The sequence below is a fragment of the Tupaia chinensis genome, unplaced genomic scaffold (genome assembly GCF_000334495.1).
Source record: "Tupaia chinensis unplaced genomic scaffold, TupChi_1.0 Scaffold000695_1, whole genome shotgun sequence".
Classification (NCBI taxonomy): domain Eukaryota; kingdom Metazoa; phylum Chordata; class Mammalia; order Scandentia; family Tupaiidae; genus Tupaia; species Tupaia belangeri.
This window is the reverse complement of record NW_006160218.1, coordinates 2,365,312-2,369,049: the sequence shown is the minus strand read 5'-3', so window position 1 is coordinate 2,369,049 and position 3,738 is coordinate 2,365,312. Positions and strand designations below refer to the sequence as shown.

Here is a 3,738-nt window from a genome sequence, read left to right as displayed (position 1 = left end):
ACATCAGCAATGCCACTGATATCAGTCTGGAGAAAGACCGAGCACACTGAACTATACAGGTACATCTAATCGTCTTCGTAAAAAACGTTGGGAGGAACATCTGCATCTTCCCAGGGCACCCTGGGGCTGTAACGGGGAGCGCACAGCCCAGTCTGAGTCAGGGTCAACTCTACACGGTCACTTAGCAGCAGACATGGCAACACGGGACATCGAGGTCATGGAGGAGGCTTACTGTTTGGGGAGGAGATTCGGCTCTTAACAGGACGGTCCCTCCCCCGCCCCCTCCCTCAATAAAAGGGCAAAAAGAGTCAAACACTTCATTTGTGGAAGGTGTGCTTTCTAGAGTCACTGGTTCGCATCGCTTCCTTCCTCTGAGGACGCGCGGCAGAGGGCCCGCTTCCGTCTGGACCCTGACCCATGTGCGTTTTCCACTTCCAGACTGTGCAATCCCTGCTTTGTCCTGAATGCGGCCACCGGGTCGGTGACACCAGTGTCCCGATGTCGAGGTCAACACACAGACAGACACAGAGTCACCCCAACACAACACCCCATGTGAGAGCTACTGCCCACAAAAAAAAAAAAAGATCCTGACTTTTCAGTTTGAAAAATATACAAAAATATCAGGACAATTATAAATTAATATATATTAAAGCATCAAGAAACAGCAAAAGGATGGCCTAAAAGGTTATAAGTACAATGTACTTTGATACAATAAATATCCCTCACTGAAAGTGAATACTGTCTACGGCTGTTCAGCACGCTTAGAAACAAAATAAGTCATATTATTACTAATTTATTTATCCGTAATCTATTGGTTCTTTAGCATCTCCTTTATCGTTTATATTACAAAAAATTAATACTGGAAAATGGTAGACGAACACTTCCGCAGCTGCTGTTGCTCGCAGGTTGGCGTTTAAACAGAAGATAAAGCTTTGGCGCTCCCTCTTCCTCGGGGCAGGACTAGGTCCGCAGGCCACCTTACGTCGTGCACGGGACACTCGTCTCTCTGTCCCCCCAGGACGTCCGAGTCCCAGCCCAGCCGCGTCCTGGTCACACGCCGGCCGCTGGGTGTCCCGAGGCGGGTCTGCCCCTCCGCGTGCGCTCGGGCCAGCCGTCCGCGTGGACACGGCTCTACCGCGGTTCGAACACCTCTTCTTACTTCCCCGGCGTAGAGGAAGCTTTAGTTCAAGCACTTATTATTATTACTTTTTTCCAAATGCAGAAAAAAAGTCTTTATTCTCATAATAAAAATAAGCCCGTTCTGTATTTTACAATATAATTCAAACGTCCGCACTCCGCAGCCCGGGCGAGGCCTCCGGCCGGGGCGCGTGTCCGCAGCGCGTGTCCTATTTCCGCCGCTTGCTGCGCAGGGGCGCGCAGCACTGCCTGTCCCCGCCCGCGCAGCGACCCCGGCACTCCAGGCGCGACACCTTCTTGGTGGTCTGGCAGGCGGCGTACCCCTGCTGCTTCTGGTAGTAGTCCCGCACCCGCTCCCCGCGGCAGGGCATTTCTGGGGAAGAGCAGAGAGCCATCGTCAGGGCTGGGGCGCCTGCAGCGGGCCCCGGCCCCGCGGTCCCCAGGGCGGTGCTGCATTACATGAGCCGGGTTTAGCGCACGCGCGGTTGCTGACTGTGAGCGCAGGCTGTCTTTGCAAACGGCTCCTGCTCGGCCTGGCCTTACTTCCAGCAAAGTGGCTGCTGTGTGCACGTGTGTGTACGCGCGTGTGTGTGTGTGTGTCATGAGCCGGGTTTAGCGCACGCGCGGTTGCTGACTGTGAGCGCAGGCTGTCTTTGCAAACGGCTCCTGCTCGGCCTGGCCTTACTTCCAGCAAAGTGGCTGCTGTGTGCACGTGTGTGTACGCGCGTGTGTGTGTGTGTGTGTGTGTGTGTGTGTGTGTTGGACTAGAAATACAACGCTACCACTCTGACAGGAAAACTGGATTCCTAAATCTCTCCCTCTATTGGAAAAGGGGGAAGCAAGCGCGATCTCGCGCGTTTACACTGACAGCTGGGTTTGTTTACCGCGGGGAGCACTTTCAGAAAGAATGCAGTTTGATTGAGGAGACCTGGAGTTTACCATTATCCAGTCCGCTCCTTAGTACAAGGGACATTCCTCGGACTTCATAAATTACCCTGGTATGAAGTAGTCAGAAGAAGCACATCTGCTAAGAGCGCCGCGCACGTCCCCGGCTCCTCCCTGCGGAACTCCAAACCAAACCCGCCGGCCGGGCACAGCAAGTCCCTTCCCGCAGGCAGAGGGAGCGAGGGGCCTGCGGTCTCAGCCCTGTTCTAAGAGCCCCTCAGTTCTGAGGTCAAAGGTGAGCCAGTCTGTACTAAAACTACAACAGAATTACTAGCTTGCTCTGTGCACCAGAGTGAATTAACATGCATGGGCCAGCAGGTGGCACAGTGGTTAAGGCGCTGGACTCCCATGTGGCAGACCACGGTTCAAGTCCCTGACCTGGCAGCTTTCACTCCTCTCCCTCCCTGTCTGTGGCTGGTGACTGCATGTGCCTTCTAGCAAATTAAAATAACAAATTATATAAAACATTCTAAGAAAACAATAATATGTACAGATGAGAGCAGCGGTTAAAGACGAAAGGGGAGGAAAGCCGGATCGCCTCTTCCCAAGGTGAAAAAGGACTGTCCCCTACTCGAGTTGAGTGATGGCCTGTGGACACCGCGTCAGTCCTTGGGGGAGTTTGGGGCCTTTCACATCCGGCGTCTTTTTTCCTCTTTGATAGAGGGCACATCCTTTTGCCAGAGAAAGAGGTTGGGGTGGGGGGAGAGCACCCCCCATGGGGAATGGTCACCCACAATCCCTCTCTTCCACCTCTCTGGGGGACGTACACGTGTCCACCTGGGGAATGGTCACCCACAATCCCTCTCCTCCACCTCTCTGTCTGGGGGACGTACACGTGTCCACCTGGGGAATGGTCACCCACAATCCCTCTCCACCTCTCTGCCTGGGGGAAAATATGTGTGTCCACCTGGGGAATGGTCACCCACAATCCCTCTCCTCCACCTCTCTGCCTGGGGGACGTATGTGTGTCCAGTGTGTCTTTTCAGCCACTGGAGCTGGGATTCGAACTGGGTGGCCGGCCACATGGCTTCATGCCCTACCCACCAGGCCCTGGAGCCGCCGTCTTGACGCCGAGATACCCCAGCAGCAGCCTGGGTCAGGGTGAAGCTTGTATTCCCTCCTTTCACCGCTCGCTCTGTCTAATCTGTCTCCTACCCCTCCTGCTCTGCCATGGGAGGGTGGTGCCCGCGGGCCACTCACCGCGGTCGCAGCTGTCCCCGGTGTACCCGCTGCTGCACTCGCAGTAGGGCTGCCCGGCCCCGGAGAGCCTGCATGTCCCGTGCTTACACCGGAGCGCCTGGCAGGGGTTGAGCAGACCCTCCTCTTCATCACAGAGGACGCCGCCATGACCCTCCAGGCACTTGCAGCTGTAGGAGAAGGCGTTGATGGGCAGGCACGTGCCGTGGACACACCTGCGGAGGGAGGAGCACAGGGATGGGACGTGCTCTGCACAGGAGGTGAGAACAGCAGTGGCTGCATGGGGGAGGTGAGAACAGGAGTGGCTGGGTGTAGTGGAAGTGAGAATGGATGGAAGGGAGGTGAGAACAGAGTGGCTGTGTGAGGGGAAGTAAGAACGGATGGGGGGAGGGCGGAGAGTGGCCGGATGGCCGGATGGGGGGGGGGGAAAGAGAGTGGCTGGGGGGGGGGGGGGGGGGG

At 56.1% G+C, this 3,738-nt stretch overlaps 1 protein-coding gene across 1 annotated transcript in view; it reads right to left on the bottom strand.

Annotated features, from left to right (window-relative positions):
• Nucleotides 1–1,346: 1,346 nt before the first annotated feature.
• SLIT2 (slit guidance ligand 2) overlaps nucleotides 1,347–3,738 on the bottom strand; it is a gene marked incomplete at its 5' end in the record, with an annotated part of 289,592 nt that continues 287,200 nt past the window's right edge. The window contains 2 exon segments of the mRNA XM_006160628.3: nucleotides 1,347–1,510; nucleotides 3,283–3,494. Coding sequence (XP_006160690.2) covers nucleotides 1,347–1,510; nucleotides 3,283–3,494 — 376 coding nt within the window.